General features: G+C 51.5%; 2 protein-coding genes across 3 annotated transcripts in view; one reads left to right on the top strand and one right to left on the bottom strand.

Moving 5' to 3' along the window:
- Positions 1 to 190: 190 nt before the first annotated feature.
- INA (internexin neuronal intermediate filament protein alpha) lies at positions 191 to 6,779 on the top strand. The gene is made up of 3 exons (XM_042790572.1): positions 191 to 1,129; positions 4,608 to 4,732; positions 5,326 to 6,779. The coding sequence occupies exons 1-3, from the start codon at positions 206 to 208 to the stop codon at positions 5,597 to 5,599; spliced, it is 1,323 nt and encodes a 440-aa protein (XP_042646506.1). The 5' UTR covers positions 191 to 205; the 3' UTR covers positions 5,600 to 6,779.
- Positions 2,433 to 16,324, bottom strand: part of PCGF6 (polycomb group ring finger 6) — a 41,257-nt gene continuing 27,365 nt past the window's right edge. Inside the window, exons 10-11 of one of the 2 annotated variants that reach the window (XR_006165129.1) lie at positions 3,576 to 3,736; positions 2,433 to 3,341 (exon numbers count right to left, since the gene is read on the bottom strand). Coding sequence is in view for 1 of the 2 variants with exons in the window: in XM_042790587.1 (XP_042646521.1) it covers positions 3,692 to 3,736 (45 nt within the window). In the remaining variant the exon portion in view is untranslated. Of the gene's footprint in view, positions 3,737 to 16,324 lie in introns of both variants that reach the window. The other variant, XM_042790587.1, reaches the window with a different exon arrangement.

The following is a 16,324-nucleotide window of genomic DNA, read 5'->3' as shown; positions in this document are numbered from 1 at the left end:
CCTCTGCCCTCGGGACTCCGCGCCCCCTCCGCCCTCGGGGCTCCGCTCCCCCCCGTCCTCGGGGCTCCGCTCCCCCCCGTCCTCGGGGCTCCGCGCCCCCCCGCCCCGGCTCCGCGCCCCGCCCCGCGCCCCGCTCCGCGCCGCGCCCCGCCCCGCCCCGCCGTACATAAGCGCCGCCGCCGCCGCCGCCTCCCGCTCCGCCGCCATGAGCTACAACGCGGAGCCGGCGGCGCTGGCCGCCTCCTACCGCCACCTCTTCGCGGGGACCCCGCGGCGCCCCGAGGGCCGGCGGGCGCGCCCGGGCGCGGAGCGGGAGCGCAGCGCCGAGCCGCGGCGGGCGCGGGCCAGCGAGAAGGAGCAGCTGCAGGGCCTCAACGAGCGCTTCGCCGGCTACATCGAGCGGGTGCGGGCGCTGGAGGAGCGGAACCGGGCGCTGGCGGCCGAGCTGGCGGCGCTGAGGCAGCGCTCGGCCGAGCCGCGCCGGCTGGGGCGGCTGCTGGGCGGGGAGCTGCGCGCCCTGCGCGCCCGGCTGGAGGAGGCGCACGGGGAGCGGGCCCAGGCGGCGCTGGAGCGGGCGCGCCTGGCCGAGGAGACGCAGCGGCTGCGGGCGCGCTGCGAGGAGGAGGCGCGGAGCCGGGCCGAGGCGGAGCAGGCGCTGCGCTCCCGGCAGCAAGCGGCCGAAGGGGCCGCCCGGGCTCGGGCCGACCTGGAGCGGCGGGCGGAGGCGCTGCGGGAGGAGCTGGCGGCCCTGCGCAGCGCTCACGCCGAGCAGCTGGCGCAGCTGGGCGCGGCGCTCCGCGCCCCGGGCCCGGCCCCGGCCCCCGCCCCGGCCGGGCGGCCCGACCTGGCGGCGGCGTTGCGGGAGCTGCGCGCCCAGTACGAGGCACTGGCGGCCCGCAACCTGCAAGCGGCCGAGGACTGGTACCGCGCCCGCTGCGCCCGCCTCCACGAACGGGCGGCCCGCAGCCAGGAGGCCGTCCGCGCCAGCCGCCGGGAGGCCGGCGAGTGCCGCCGCCAGCTGCAGGCCCGCTTGGCGGAGATGGAGAGCCTGCGCGGCGCCCACCAGTCGCTGGAGAGGCAGCTGCAGGAACTGGAGGAGCGGCACAGCGCCGAAGCCGCCGGGCTGCAGGTGAGCCGGGCGGTGCCGGGAGCCGTCCCCGTCCCCTCCCCGCGCGGGGTCCCCGTCCCCTCCCACCCGGCACTCCCCATCCTCTGCTTCTGCACAGCGCTGAGCATCCCCGCTGCATGCAAGATCCCGCGGCGCAGCTCCGTCCTCTGCAGCAGCCCCTCCCGCAGGTCTGTGCGGCGCTCGACACCCTGCCCCGATGCGGTTTACCCCCACCCCGCACCGCACAGCACCCCCCGCGCCCCCACTCTCCCGTGCTGTGCTGCACTGCATACAACACCTCCCCCTCTCTCCCCCCAGCCACCAGCACTGTACAGCACCAACCCCCTCTTGCCTTGTGCAGCGCCCACCCGTACCGGGGCAGTGCCCCTGCAGTACTGCGCAGCACCAGGCACCCCTGCAGCCTTCCTCCCACCCTGGCGTAGGGCCTCTCTGCCCTGCACAACAGATCCAGCTTCACCAGGGCGTTGCCTGCTGCCTTCACCCCTTATCCATAGGCAGAACCCCCAGAGGGCAGGTTTCGGGGGGCTAGGCAGGGCCAGGACACTCCTTCCAACATCCCCTTCCTGCAGGGGACAAAGGTCTCCCTGCATATGGCAGCGCTGTTTGGGGCATCACCCCCCTCCCCGCCCCGTCCCTTAAGGGTCAGCTCCAAAATTGCCCACGTTCTCCATCATTGTGGGTAATTCCTCGAAGCCGCCCAGGCTTGGCCCCTCGCCCTGCGGCCTGGCTCTTGGCACTTGCGCTGCAGAAATTGGAGCTCTGCAAACGTTAAGGCTGAATTTGCAGCCAGATCTCAGCATCTCTTATGCCTTGTCACGTGGGGCAGACACTGAGCACACCATCTCTCTTATTCCATTACTGCAGTATTACCACATTTTTTCACTACAGGGAAGTGTTCATCATGTATAATAAAATAAATGTGAGATTGTTCTATTAGATGGCTATTAAATGATCTGTGGTTTCTAAATCTAGCTGTTTCCTTCTAAATACTGAAACAACTGCCTTATGTCATACCTGAAGGACTTTGTTATTTCACACCCAAGAAACGCCTTCTCATTTTCAAGGCCAAATTTTGCCAGGCTCTTTAGCATTTGTGACTGTAGCTCTAAGCTGCTTGCAATCTTCCTGAATAGCTGAGGTCTTCTTCAAGAAATATTGTGGGTATAGGCAATATACGGTATTTCCTGTAGTGGGTGAAAGGATTATACACAGTAATCTTTTTAAATAGTCTTGATGCCATGTGCAAAGAGGGATTCCAGGAACAACTTATCAATTGGGGAAAAAGAGAAAAAAGGCAACTGGATTAAACAGCACCATAATTGAAATTGCTTTAGTGACAGCAGAGCTGTGTTTTCCTATATGACCCCCAGGGTCGTCTGCTTTAAGTGTAGGAATACTTAGGAGTCTTTTGAGCAATGTGCATGTGTAACAGTTAAATAATTTCCTTGGCTGCAACCCGTGGAAAAGGATGGAAGTCTTCCTTAAGAGAGAATATTCCTATTGCTCGAGCTTTTAAAATGTTCCTATAGACTGCTAAAGCAGGGACATGTTTTTATATTTGTAGGCTATCCAGTCAAATCTGAACCCATACGCTTTCTGTTAGGGGACGGGTTTGCAGTGGTGTGGGGAGGGGGTTTTATTCAACCAGTAGGTAGAGCTGGGGTGTGGAAGAGGTACAGACAGGGTAACAAGGATGACCCATTTTTAAAGAGTATTTTGTTCATGCGGACTGAAGGCAGAGGGAAGGGGGCTGAAGGCACAGAGGGTCAGAGCAGCGAGAGGGGGGCTGTCGCAGGGTAGGGTCACCCCGAGTCCCTCCCTCCTGTCACGGCTGCATCAGAGCAGAGATTTCAATCTGTACTGCAGTGGCATCCACGCACGTCCTGGGGCTTTTCACTTGATGCCCCAATGGTCTCCTTGAACCCTTTCCCATTGCCCAGTCCCACCTCCGAGGCATAGCTCCATGAAGGTCTCTTGCTGCGGGAGATGGTCAGGGCAGCACAGGTCAAGGCAGAGACCCCAAGGATGGCCTGTAAATGTCTGGCAAGGCAGGATGTGTCCAGCTAACTTGACTGTGAGATGCCCTGTGCAGCATTCAGGATGAATTGCCACTGCTTCTCTGAGGGTCTCTGCTCAGATGGGGGTTGCTGAGTCAGGCTCAATGCAGCTCCCTCCTCCTTGGGCAGCTCCACATCTCATGGCTGTCTCTGCGCTGTGCACAAGGAAGGTTATGCAGGACATGAAGGAGGGGACAAGATGGGAATGAGGACAAGGACAAGATGGGGATGATGTGGCAGGATAAAGCTCGTTTGCTGGGATAGAGGAGCTGGAAACAATCACAGAGGCCCAGCTGTGGGAGGGGGGTGCAGGAGAACAGACACTGGCGGTGGCCATTGCAGGGCTTTGCAGGCAGGGCTGCACCATTACTTAAATACAAACTGCTTACTCATTGCTGCTCCAAATCACATTCCTCCGGTGGCACAGTGGGGCAGCCAGCAGCGGGAAACCATCTGTTTGGGAAGACCCCTACAGGAGTGGGTTTCACTGCGTCCAGGCTGCTGCTCAGATACTCGGATGCAGGTGGGAAATAAACAGGCTGCTTGTTTTCTAATAAAAAAAAAAAAAAAAAAAAAGAAAAAAAGATGAGTCCCTTTGTTAGCAGGAAATCTGGCCTTGGATGCCTCCACATTGCAGGTAGAACTGGTTGTAGCAGCCACGGCAGGGTAAAGCTGATGGGAAGGATGTTAGCAGGATGTCATTGTCCAGATGAGCACCCTGGCTCTTGCAGGGCAGGTCCTTGACTCTGCAAAGCCCCCAAATCCCTGCATTCAGAGCCCCCCTGCCCTGGGGCTCTGAGGCATTTTCTGGAGACGGTGTCAGACTTCCCCTCCTGAAGCCAGCTCTTCCCTACTGCCCTGGCAGCACCACATCTCCTTCCACCACCCGGACGCGTGTTCCAACTCCTCTTAAGCCCCTCAGACACAGACTGCAGCCCTTCTCCAGGCACCTGCTCCAGCCGTGGGCTGCTGCGGTGCTGGGTGCTCTTGCTTGTCCCACTGAGCCACTGCTTTGGCAATGTTTAAGCCCAAAATTTCCCATCCCTCCCCAGCAGCTCTTCCCTTTCCTCTACAGCAGCCTGCCTCATCCCTCACAGGACTGGGGGCTCCACCACCATGTGCTATTTGCGCCTCCCCCTCCCAGTCTCACAGACCCTGCTGCATATGGGAAACTATATAAATCCATCAATGTTTAAAGCCTCCCATCACCATACACACTCACAAGCCATGCCCAGTGCTCTACCTGCTTCTTCATCCCTGTTAGCATGAGATTTCACGGTCCCAAGCTCCTGGTGGGATGTGCCATTGTGGATCAACTGCCCATTGCAACTTCCCTGTCTCTGTGATGGGCAGAACAGAAAACCTGTGGGAGAGGTTCCTCCTGCTCTTAAACATGGCCCTGAGTGCCCTTGCCTTTGCAGGACACTATTGTGCAGCTGGAGGACGACCTGCGAAACACCAAAAACGAGATGGCTCGGCACTTGAGGGAGTACCAAGACCTGCTTAATGTCAAGATGGCCCTTGATATTGAGATAGCTGCCTACAGGTATGGCTGCTCTGACCCTGCTCTGCCTGGCCACCTCCCAAGCCCAGTCCCCTGACCCCACCAGGCTGGGATATTTTCAAGGACCTGGAAAATATCTGGGTACACACATAAGGAGCAACACCATCATGTTGCTCATCTGCCCTGCCTGGACCTGCTGTGCTCCTGCCTGGGGAGCAGCCGTGGCTCTATGTCATGCCTCGATCTAGCAGGCGTGAACCCTGTCCCCCAGCCATCCCAGCAGCTGTGGTTTTTAGTGGGGACAGCTGGGGTTGGAAACTTGTCTCTCTTGCAGAGTCAAAGCAGATGCAAAAGGCATTGTCCTTCTGGTTCGGGGTTTTATTTTCCTGGCATTTCTGGAGGGAGCTGGTCTCATGTACCCCATACTAAAAGTGCTCCAGAAATGATTGACCAAAAGCATATGATTTTGAACAGTTTCATGGTGCAGTGTGACCTGAGCCATTGTCCACCACAGGCTGGTGTGATGGCCTGGAATGTTTGGGCTTGCTCACAGGTCACAGCACACCATCAAGCTTTGCAGATGTTTCACATGAGACGTCCTTAGACTAACCTCTTCCCTTGTGGTATGTTTGCAGGAAGCTGCTGGAGGGAGAGGAGAACCTCTTCAGCATGGGAAGTGTCGGCCTTTCAGTGCTCGATCCCCTCCCCAACCCCACTTACTCCTTCCAGCCTAAAGGCTTTAGTTCCTCTACTCTGTCCTTCAAGGAGGAGGAGCAAGGAGAGGTTATTAAAGTGACCTCTAAAATATCATCCAGCAGGGCTGAGATGATCGAGGGGACCATAACCTCTGCCAAGAAAAGAGGGAGATTAAACCTGCATGAAGGATTCATTGCAAATGCAAAAATGTAACTGTCAGGACCCTGTCCATTTTGCATTTGAGGGGGAACAGTCTCCACTCGGCCTTTAATTGTCCTCTGGGCACGAAGCCACGCTGGGCTTGCAGGAAGCCCCCCTTAGAAACACACAACCCTCCAGGGTCACTGACCCGGGGCCGGCTTCCTTGTGGGTCCTGCCCTGCAGAGGCCGAGCTTGGCACACTGCTCCCTTTTAAATGGGTGGAGGCATGGGCAGGTAGCTAGATGCATGTTGGTCATTGTTGTGGTGGCACAGTGGACTTGTAGCACCCACCACCCCTCCTTCTCTCCTTCCCTCCTTCCCTCCCTCCCTCTCTCCCTCCCTCCCTCCCTCTTTTGGCAGTGGGCGATGGGGAGCTGCTCACCCAGCTCTCTAGGGAGGTGGGGGCAAGGGAAACAACTCAACATGTTTACTATAACTAGTTCCAAGGCTACAGACCTTCATCTACTATCCAAATCCATGTAGAGCTAAACTCTTCCCCACTCCTCAAGATGTGGTCGTCTACTTTTAATCCCAAAAGCACAGAAATAGCCATACGGGACTGTAACCACACCTGACGTCTGGTCTATGAGCCACTTCTGTTTTAAACTATAAGGAATGTTCATGTTTTTTTTTTTTTTGTCCTGACAACTGTTTTTTGGCAGCATTAGTCCAGCCCAGAGCCCAGGGTTTGCTAGCAGCAGGTGCAGGTCGGGGAGCTGGTGCGTCGCAGGGTGCAGCACCTCATCGGGTGTCACTCGCTCCAAAATGTTGGGCTCTGCAGAGCCCCTTGTTTGGCTGCACAGTCATCACGTGAAGACCCCACGCGTACATTAGCATCGTGCCCCGGCCGGCGCTGAGAAGCTGCAGGACTCCCAAACACCAGCCCACAAAGCATTGTTGTCTCCGCTCTAACTGTTCGAACGTGTGCCAAATTCGATATAGGATTTACAACCATAGGTTTCCTTCAATGCCTTAAAATTGCCAGCGATCGCTTTTGCAAGAGCCGGAGACTCCGCGTGTGCGTGTTGTGTGCCAGTGCCCTGGCAAGGTTATCATCATGAGACCTTACTGCCCTCGTGGTGGTGCCAGAGTAGTTTCTGGAACCAGCAAATTGTTTGCTCGCACTCTTTCCTCTTCTATTGTAAGGCACAAGTTAATAATTAAAAAGAAAGAAATAGTTATGTGGATCAAACTGAGCTGTTTTGTCATCTTTGCTGCTGCTTCACCTCAGGAACACACCTCAGTGTCTGGCCCACCGCTGATCTGGTCCCCAGCAGTCCCTCTGGTCTCCTGCAGAGTGTTGGTGTGCAGCTGCCAGACCCTGCTCTTGGGGCTGCCAGGCACGGCTGGTCCCACCAAGGGCAGTGGGGCATGTCTGGGGCTCCCCCCCAGGTGCCTGTTGCAGTGGCCCTGCTTTGTAAAAGAGTTCATGGCCAAGCACACCCTCATTTGTCCAGAAAATGGCCTCGGGCTTTGATTTGCATCACACCCCTGACAGTTTGGTCCCAAGATAGCTGTCATTTCTCCTCCACCCTGCCTGCAAGCTCAGGGGTTAAAAATAGCCTCTTTGCCTTCACAAGTAAAGATAAAATGATTTACACCATAGCTGATGGAAGAAGTCAGTGTACCCACTTTCTAAGTAGACCCAGCAGATGCCCGCAGAGCTGATGTGACCAGTGCTGGCTTATATTTGGAAGATGCCCACGCTCCGCCCGGGATGTGCCTGTAGAGGGGCACACGGGAGGGCAGCAGGGCACGGAAAGAGCACGGGCAGGCTTCCCGCTGGGTGGCCCTGCCAGCAGCAACCCTGTCCTATTGCCTTTCTGTTCCTGTTCCTTGTCACGCCACACCATGGCAATCTGCCCCAGGGGGACAGGAGCAGCAAGGCCACTTCCCTTGACCCTGCCGCACCAGTAACCTCGGGGATGATAACCTGGTGAGGCTGCTCACCATGGGGTGACGCAGCCCCGGGGAGGGCAGCCCTGCAGGCGGGTGAAACAAGGGGGAACCTTTTGGAGACAGGGGAGGGGGCTCAGGGCAGGGCTGGGACAGCACATCCCACCAGCAGCCACCACCAAAACAGCGCAGAGCAACTCGGGGCACCCAGGCAGAGCTTGTGGGAGCCAGCACCTGCAGAGTTAAGTCCAGGGCACCGGCACATAAAGCAAGGACCAACCAACCTCCAAGTATCTCCCAGTTCAGCTGTCAATTATGGAATGCAAACACACAGCTTTTCTGTCAATTATGAAATGCAAACACACAGCTTTTCTCCCAAACCACAGGGGGAATAAAAGGCAGATGTGACTGTGTAGCTAATGTAATATATTCTGAACCTCAAATACCCTCCAGCGCTGCTTTCTTTCTGTCCCTTGAGTATTAAGCAGCCTGACCTGTCCTTTATTCACAGCACAAGCCTCTGTCAGGATTCCTGCTTGCTCAGCTGGCTGGACGCTAGCAGCAAAGCTGGGAATTTTACCTTGGTGATACCAGTGTGAGGGGCTGCAGGCATGGAGGAGGACAAAGGAGCCAGGGGGAGGACGAGGCACCGTTTTGGAAAATGGCTACTTTGCAAGGACTGGATCAAGGGATTTCCTGCATTTCTGCAGCGTTTTGGTGCTGTCTGATGGTGTTAAGCTCCAGAGGTGGTAGAGGGCAGCAGGCAGGGAAAGGAGTTGGTTATTTAGGATACACCAGAAAGGATCAGGCTGGATTTTAGATTACGTTATGGTTTTGACAGACCCTCTGCTGGGCTCTGTCCCTGTAATCTTACAGCACCTGAGGTGCCAAGCTTTGATTACGCTGGTAGCAGCAACTGACTGACCAAGTACACAAACACTCTCCCAGGACTGAGAATGAATGAGAGCCCTTGCAGGAAGGGGACATGCTCTCCTCATCTCTAGGAGAACAATAATGACAGCAGAGAGGGACAGGGCCAGCTCAACATGTTACCAACACTGACCTCTGGCTACAGCCATCCAGACCTCTTTTTTTATCCTTATCTACTTCAGGGTGACTCCTTTCACCTGCCTGCGTATACACATCAGAAGGCTTCTATAACGGAGCACTAAGCTGGAGCAGGACAATAACTCCTCCTTTGTGGTCCCATCTTTCTTACTGGGTTAAACACTGAGGCTGTCAGAGGAAAGGAGTGAGTCACACTGCAGATGCTTAAAGATTTATACCTCTGCAGAACCCTAACCTCTCAGATAAAAGGCAGCTGTGGACACAGACTGCACCATCAGCTCGGGAAGAAGCAGAGTGGCAATTTCTCCATGATGCTGCATTGCTTTCATCTTTATGCTGAGGGGAACTCCAGCCTCCCCGCAGGGGTGCAAACTCCCACCACAGGGCTGGCCAGCTGTTTTTTCCCTGGATGGAGATGCTGGCCTGTGCACCATGCAGCTGTGCTTTGGGGCTGCCTGGCTCTGCTCATTTCGTTGTCACGTAAGTGAGATGGGACCCTCTGTGCAGCCTGGGATGTCAGCTGGGTCAGGCCTAAGTCACACTTCTGCTGCTCCAGTGACGGAAGAGCCTTGTTCCCATTGAGATCCTGGAACCAAGGGTCCTTCAGCTCCACTGGAGGTTTCTGCCACAACTGTCTGTGCTGAGATTATACAGCTCCTTAGAGAGAGTCACTGCACATGGAGAAGTTTTGCTAATGACACTTGTCCAGATGCTGGAATTCATTAAAGTGTAAGCCAAAGAAAAAGCATCCAAAGAAAAAAAATCCTCATCATTTTCCTTTGACAGAAATTCAATCATCTTTTCCAGACTCAGGAAGAACCCTGCCATTCAGCAAGAAACAATCAATAGGCAATTCAGAGCAGTGTCTTCCAGCACCTTTGGCTGGATCTATCCAGATCTCTCCTTGCCAGCTCTTAGCACAGACACCTCCTCAATGGGAAGAGCTTCTTCCTCCAGTGAGTGACCCACTGTCGTGCTTTAACCCCAGCTGGCAACTAATCCCCACACAGCCACTTGCTCACTCCCCCTGGTGGGATGGGAGAGAGAATCAGAAGAGTAAAAGCGAGAAAACTTGTGTGTTGAGGTAAAGACAGTTTAATAGGGAAAGCAAAAGCTGCATGTGCAAGCAAAGCAAAATCAGGAATTCATTCCCCACTTCCCATGGGCAGGCAGGGCCATCCCCAGGACAGCCAGGCTCCATCACGTGTAACAGTTACTTGAGAACACAAACACCATCACTCCAAACGTCCCCCCCTTCCTTCTTCTTCCCCCAGCTTTATATGCTGAGCATGATGTCACGTCGTCTGGGATATCCCTTTGGTCAGTTGGGGTTAGCTGTCCCGGCTGTGTCCCCTCCCAGCTCCTTGTGCACACCCAGCCTACTTGCTGTTGGGGTGGGGTGAGAAGCAGAAGAGGCCTTGACAGTGTAAGCGCTGCTCAGCAATAACCAAAACATCCCTCTATTATCAACACTGTTTTCAGAACAAATCCAAAACATCCCTCTAATATCAACACTGTTTCCAGCACAAATCCAAAACATAGCCTCATACTAGCAACTAGGAAGAAAATGAACTCTCTCCCAGCCAAAACCAGCACACCCACGTAAAGCCCTAACACCAGCAGCCGAACAGATGCATCTGAATGATCAGTGGGGTCTGACACATTAAAGCAAAGTTTCTATCAAAATAGCACAAGCGATGCCAGCTCATTCATGCAAGTCTTCACAGGCATATGGGAGCAAGGATCACTTGTCAAATGCAATGTAACATGCAAACAGGGTACAGCTTAGGGTGGGGTGAGAGAATGCTCATAGACCCTGTTCTGTCCCAGCAGATTCCAGCTGAACCAGAAGGACTGCAGAGCTGGGGTCTGCAATTATGGGGACAATGGGGGATACACTCTTGCAGCTTGTGCAGGGGTCTTCATCCAAAACCAAGCTAAACCAGAGAGGAACCTGCAACTCTGCAACAACGAATTATATCCTTGTTAAAGTAGGATGTACCACAAAGACACTCCACTGCCCAGAAGTGACTAGTCTGTTGGAGCTCAGCTGTCCACCATAACACAAAGAAGGATCAGTGTTCACACTAAACACAGACACACCTGCTTAGATGACAGGGAAATACCCAGAAAATTTCAGAGTGCAATTCCAGAGCCCCAGGCACACATCCACTTGCTGCTTGTACTTGGGAGCAAAGCTCTTGGCCTGCCATAAGCATCAGCTCTGAAACAACAGAGGCACTAGAGTCCATTCCTAATGCAGCAGGGCCAGCTCAGCTCCTCTGCCTTTGCGTGGAGAGTCAGCTGCTGTCTGCTTGCACACCGGAGAGCACAGCAGACACAAGCTCCTGGCTCCCCTGTGCCTGGAGCAGCCTTGTAAACTCTGACACCCATGCAGTCATCCTCCGAGATGGCATACACGCACAGACCTGAGTGTGGTCTGTAAGAACAAGCTGTTTGGAGATGTCATTTGGAAAAGCTGCGGTCAGAAAAATGCAGTTTAAACTGAGGCTTAAAACATCATCAAGTTTAAGTAGATTTTCAATGGAAGTGGAGAAAACCCCCAAGCCCCAAACACAAGACACCTCATTAGCAAATTCCTAGTCTAGTGGAGGCCCAAGAGCTGTATGAATAAGAATGCCTGGCAATGCTTGAAGAAAGCCAGAATGTTTCAACAAACCAAAATATTCAGGCTAGATTCTTCAGGAAGCAAAGGTTATAGGATCATACTGTGACTGAATGATCCCCTTATCTCTTAAACCCTTCCACAGTCATTTTTTACGCTTACCAGCTTAACTTCAGCCATGTTTGAGAGTGCTGAAGGACTCAAAGATACCAAACTTCTCCAAGTTTCACACAAGCAGGTGCATAGGTGAAATACACTCATTGACTGAGAAGTTGAGCTTCCCTTACTAGGCACCAGAAAACCCATTCAGAGAGCAGAGGTTATGAATGCCTCAACACCAAGGCAAGCTTCATTGTGAGCTCAGTTGCAACCAAAAGACAAAGCTGTAAAAGCAAAAAAACCACCAACCAACCAACCAACCTACCCACCTACCCAAAATGAAACAAGCGTTTGTTTTTTTTTTTTTTTTTTTTTTAAAACTGTTCACAAACTACTTGTTCTTAAAACCAGCTGAATCCTTTTGATTGAACTTCTCCATAGATAACTAAATCAATCCACTTGCAGCTGGAACAACCTGCAACACAACAAATTCAGCCCCAAAGTTTATCATTTAGCAAAATTTTAAACAAGTCTTCAAACAAAACACACTTGGTTGCTCTGGCAACATGTATCATTACCAGCATGACTGTTACACCTGCACTCATAAAGATCTCAATAGTTCTCTTAATCGCCTGTCCTCACATACCCAGCAGTAGTGTGGAGTTTACACACACAGCACATCACAGAAATTATTGCTCTAGATGGACAGGGCTGAGAAGTGAAGAACTCTGCTCAAGGTCATACAGCAAATTAAGGGCAGAGCTGAAAAGAGTTCTGCTTACCTGCTCATGCAGAGGAAAACCACCACCACTCCTGTGTTCTATGTCATGGCTCTCAATCTGCTATTTTATTGCCACCAGTAGGCGAAATGTTTTCCCATGTCCCTGCCCTGGGTTGAGTGAGTGGTGGAGTTTTTCGGTGGCAGGGGAGGGGGCTATCGGGGCAGCCCCCTGTGAGAAGCTTCTCGAAGCTCCCCCAGCTCCACGTCAGCTCCACTTCTGTTTGGGAAATTGAGCCAATGGGCTGCGCCTCTGCGATAACGTATTTAAGAAGGGACGTGGTGACGTGCAGTGGGACTTGTGAGGAGGAGTTGCTGCAGCTGCATGAACACCAAGGTCAGTGGAGGAACGGAGGAAGAAAGGAGGGGGGAGGTGTGCCGGAGCAGAGACCCCCCTGTATCCTGTGGTGAGACGGCAGGGCGGCCCCCCCCGCCACCCATGAAGATCTACGGTGGAGCAGACATTGATTTATGGCCTGTGGCTCCTGCTCGGAGTGATCAAGGTTCTGTGCCCGAAGAAGGCCGGGGTCTCATGGGAAAAGGCAGCCCCGCTGCTGTAATTCAGCGCTGGGAGGATTGCAGCATGCGGGGGAGTCCCACGCTGGAGCAGCTCGGGAAGGGCTGCAGCCATGGGAGGGAATCCAGTCGGAGGGATTTAGTGACCCATGACGGAGCAGTGTGGGGAACGCTGTGGCCCGTGGGAGGAACTCATGTTGGAGAAAGTTTGTGGAGGACTGTCTCCTGTGAGAGGGGGACCACGATGGAGCAGGGGGAAGAAGTTCCAGACACTCCCCACACCGAAGATAAGGAAAGTGGCAGCGCTGACTGCACCTCCCATTCCCTGCGCCACTGGGGGAGGAGGTAGAGATATCGGGAGCAGAGCTGAGCCCGGGAAGAAGGGAGGGGTGGGGGGAAGGTGTTCTCAAGATGTGGCAATGCTTCTCACTGTCCTACTCTGTTATGTGTTGTTAGTGTCTGTAATAAACGTATGCTCTTTTTTCCTTCCCCTAACAAGTCTGCCTTTCGCTCATGCCCATAAAGGGTGATTTTCTCCCCATCCCAGTCCTATCTTGAACCCCAAGCCTGGCTCTCTGTCCCTTCTTATTGCCGGAAGAGAAGGGAGAGAGAGTGGCTGCGTGGTGGTTGGCTGCCAACCAGGCCCAAACCACGACAGTCCCATGAGGCAAAAAATGAGATTGCAGGTTCTTGTGAAGGGGTGTTGGGCTTCTCACGAGTTCCTCCTTTTCAGTCCAAGGCATAGGCAAAAAAGGACCTGCTGGTCCATCGTTTAACATAGCCACTTCTGCCACCAACAAGCTACAGAAAAGCATGCTGTAAGCAGTGTGCTCTGCGCACATCATGGTCTCTTGGAATAATCGGTTGTTTCCCAGCAACCCATGAAAAGGGCTCCAAAGTAGCTCTCCCTGGAACAAATTTTTTTTCTCAGTCTTTGCCAAGTCCCCACCACCCATTTTTCTACTGTTATTTCCCTTGGAAGAAAACAGACATTTTAAGATTTAATTTCCAAATAGACTATTTTACCACGCAATTAGAAAATACAAATTCTCTTTTCCACATTGGGAAATACTTCTTTTGCAGATCACTGCTGCTTTGATACAAATGTACTGCTGTTATACTAAATCAAAACCCAGTACAGATGGTGATACACCTCCAGCAAGAATTTTGCAGCTGCAGGGCAGCCATTCAATATTGCATTTTACCTCAGATGGGATTACCATTTATCTCTCAAAAAACAATAAAATTTGACCTGTTTAGTGATTAAACTTGTATCTAAAGCAACTTTCTGAAACCTCAGCACAAGTAAATATCTGTTGGCTCATTCAGCAAGGGTGTCTTAAAGATGACATGAATAAAACTGAACTTATGATCACCTTGCTGCTTCTCTTTGTGTTGAACTAGTTCAGGTTACAGAAAAAAAGGAGGTAGAAAAAATAAAAAGCAAAAGTGATAAATGCACCATTTGCAGCATCTCGGCAAGTATCTCTCACAGCAGAACAAGTATACTTTAAAGTACCTAAACATGCTAGCTGGCAGCTGGTGCACTCTGTTGAGCATACAGCATATTAGACGATTTATATGGACAACATGACTATCTCCCTTTAAAAGAAAGAAATGTAATAGATAAAAATTCCTATGTCTCTGTTAACAGGTTCTCTCAACTGCTGGAGAGAATCCTCACCCCCTCATTTGTATGGAGCACAAATTTCATAATAATGATACTCCACACTGAAGAAGAGTGAAAACAGAAATGCCAGGGATGTAATTTTGTTAGTGACTGTTAACATGGATTAACATAAATCATTGCACATAAATGCCTAATGCTTCCCTGAAAAGCAATTCAACACAGACTACTATTAGACAAGCTTGAATGATTTTTTCAATAAAACTCATTAGTTGTTTCACATGTATGGAAATAAGTATCAAGGGTTCTACCGTCATCTGTACCACAGTCTGGTGGCAATGCAGCTCAAAGCTGAGTGCGATGTTGGTGTTCAGAACATAAAAGAAGATCGTACATTGCCATTGCAGTGCCTTTCGATTTAGAGGGCTCAGCTGCTCATTTCACTAGTCTCTTGAACCTTACTACACTAAATCTGTATCAAACACAAAAAAAAACAGGCAGAACATAACCAACATGACTCAATGCTCATGACTTGATTGTAGCTTGATTCTGCATTTATAAAAATTCCTGACACTTGGGCTCAGTATCTCCTCTTGCTGGGAATTAGCAGATCTGTAAAGCAACGCACAATTATGCTGCAGTACAAATAGTATTTAATGAATATCTGTGTTAGCATTGACATTGATAAGTAGGTAACCAGAAAATAAAACCAGAATTATTTCAAGTGATGAAACGATAGTGTCTGTAAAATAATGAATGAGTCCAAGTACACCTTCCCTTACTTCCAGAGCACGAAGCTGGCTCATCTCCCACGAGGGCAGAGATGCCATCCCATAGACGGCTTGTTGTTACAGAAGCTCTTCTATCATCAGGACCAAAAGTGACTGGAGGAAAGCCAAGGTTAAAAGAAGACCAACAGAAATAAAACAGTAGCAGGAGAGTTCAAAGAAGATTGGCACATTTTAAAGCAAGTAGACTGATTTTCTTTATACGGGAAATGACACAGCCTGCAGATCAGCCTTGGCAATAGCCAAAGGTCACCCCCCATCCCCATGCTGATGTACCCCAGGGGTAGTGCAGGCCCTGGAGAGCAGACAGAACATCAGTGCCTTCAGGGTATGCTTTAAGGTGAAAGCAAGCAGGATGTTCAGCCAGGAAAACTAAGCTAAGAATATGCTTTCTGAAGGCAGGTGCGGAAGAAATAGAGAGGACAAATGGGAAATAAGAAAGAGGTCACTAAGCATTCATACCTAAATATCACAGGCAACAGATCTTCAATCATCATTAAGCCACTGAAAGAATGAAGCAGGAAGTCTTGGCTTTCTGCATTTTAGTTGGCATGTGATTTACCCTACAGAAAAATTCTCTTTAAAGGCATCCAGAAGCCCTTTTAAAAAAATTCAGAAACTGACACTGACATCAGAGCCAGTAGCAGCACAGTCATACTGAGGTTATGCAAGTCAGCAGTATCCTAGAATGACATTAATTTGAATTAACTATCAGCTTCTCTGTAGCTGTTAAAACTTTGCAGATAAGCCCATCTGTAGACATAAAGTTCAAGCCTGGATTAGGGGAGAATTTATAATGTAAAATGTGACTAAACTGCTAACTTCTTTTAAACAGAGAGCTATACAGAGAAAACAAAACCATAAGTGACAATGACACAGGAAGTGGCAGCCAGATGCCTCGCGTAAAGCCCAGACGATCAGAGTGGCAGAGAAAGATCCAGTTGACAGGGGACTTGGTAACAACTGCCATAAACATGAATGCAAATGATCTTGAGGTTGCTTTGACAAAAAGATGTAAGTATTGACAAAAAAAGGGGTCCCGTAACTACATAGGATTATTTCTCCTGTATCTGCGTGGAAGAATAATCTTGACATCTTTACAGAGCTATTTCTCACTGAAATTCTCATTAAAAGGAGAGTCCTAGAAATTCCATGTTACTCCACCTAATGATACCACAGTTAGCTCCAGTGGATTCTGGTATTACACTACCCTTCACCATTCAACCTCCTAATTGAAATATGACATTCTAATAACTGCAGAGCATATCCAGCAGTTTCAGTATCAACTGCTATAATTTTGAGGCTGACATAGGAAGCATGGCACAAAAATAGGAAAGCT

The sequence above is a fragment of the Tyto alba genome, unplaced genomic scaffold (assembly GCF_018691265.1).
Source record: "Tyto alba isolate M040663 unplaced genomic scaffold, T.alba_DEE_v4.0 Super-Scaffold_1, whole genome shotgun sequence".
Classification (NCBI taxonomy): Eukaryota; Metazoa; Chordata; class Aves; order Strigiformes; family Tytonidae; genus Tyto; species Tyto alba.
The sequence above is the reverse complement of the archived record's forward strand: the minus strand, read 5'-3'. Positions and strand labels throughout refer to the sequence as shown.